The following is a 1,159-nucleotide window of genomic DNA, read 5'->3' as shown; positions in this document are numbered from 1 at the left end:
GATTTGATGGACAGTTTTGTCCTTTTCGGCTTGGCCACCGGTTCGTCCGACTCGGACTCGGATGCTTTAGCCGGCGCTTTCTTGGACTTCCTAAGCGCAGAATCCAAATTCCCATTCAGCCGACAGCATATGGAGGCGGTACGACGAGCTAAACGTGAAGCGAGCGGCCATTCTCTTGCGAAACGACGGCGACTCCGGGGACGCCCTACAATAGGACGGTAAATACTCTCGCGCCACGGGTGCCGTACGTCTCGGTGCCGTCACTGTCATCCTTATCTTGTCCGAGAGCTCGGAGGAATTCGTCATACGCCATCTTTCCGTCGCCGTCCGTGTCGTACTCGTCCATCAAGCACCGCAACTGTGCATCCGTGACGGGCATGCCAAGCTCGCGTAGCGCCTCTTTAAACTCGAGGCGCGTCACGATGCCGTTGCCATCCGCGTCCATCTCCTTGAAGATGTCCCGCCATTTGAGTTTTGTTTTCTTGAAGAGGTGCTTGAGCTGATCGTGAAGCTCGGCGACATCGTAGTGCAGTGACGGCTGGAGCCACCGCGCAAACTGCTCATAGTCGACGCCGGCATCGCCATCGTCGTATTGGCACTCAAAGTGCGCAACGACGGCCGCGACTTCCTTCTCCTTTAAACGAAAGTCCACGATGCTGTTTTCGGCGAGAAAGGTCTTGAAAGCCCAGGGCGGGAGACGCAAGCGCTTCTTTCGATCGAGCTGCTTCAAAAACTCGAGGGCGTTGTATGGTTGCTCGCCCGACCGCTTGTCGTACGCAGCAATCGCCTTGCGCATCGCATCGCCCATCGTTGCGAGCTCGTCCACGTCCGTGCGCGCGGACGCAAACTCGACAAATTGATAGTAGTCGATGCCGTCTTTTTTGCTTTTTTGAAAGCACGCGGCAACAGCTTTGAGCTGATCTCTCTTGAGCTTGATCTTGGCCTTTCCAAGACCTTTCTCGAAGCGATCCCGGTCTAAAAAGCCCGACTCGTTGGCGTCGAGGGCCTCAAAAATGGCGGCGAGGTCGGTCGAGCTCCTGTGCTTGCCTTGGACCGCTTTTGCAATCGCGTCCTGAATCTCGCGCGACAGCACGACACTGCGCGGTTTCGCCAACGACTTGTCTTTTTTGTGTTTCGACTCCTTGTCGTCGGGCTCGCC

The 1,159-nt window shown here is 56.4% G+C and overlaps 1 protein-coding gene across 1 annotated transcript; it reads right to left on the bottom strand.

The window, feature by feature from the left end:
- Positions 1–248: 248 nt before the first annotated feature.
- SPRG_15965 (hypothetical protein) lies at positions 249–808 on the bottom strand (the record flags this gene model as incomplete). Its single annotated transcript, XM_012355326.1, has 1 exon — positions 249–808. A coding segment is annotated over one exon (560 nt), but the record flags the coding sequence as incomplete, so codon positions are not given.
- Positions 809–1,159: the final 351 nt, after the last annotated feature.

Source organism: Saprolegnia parasitica (genome assembly GCF_000151545.1).
Source record: "Saprolegnia parasitica CBS 223.65 unplaced genomic scaffold supercont2.229, whole genome shotgun sequence".
NCBI classification, from domain to species: domain Eukaryota; phylum Oomycota; class Saprolegniomycetes; order Saprolegniales; family Saprolegniaceae; genus Saprolegnia; species Saprolegnia parasitica.
Note: the sequence above shows the minus strand (reverse complement) of the source record. Positions and strands in the feature narration are given on the sequence as shown.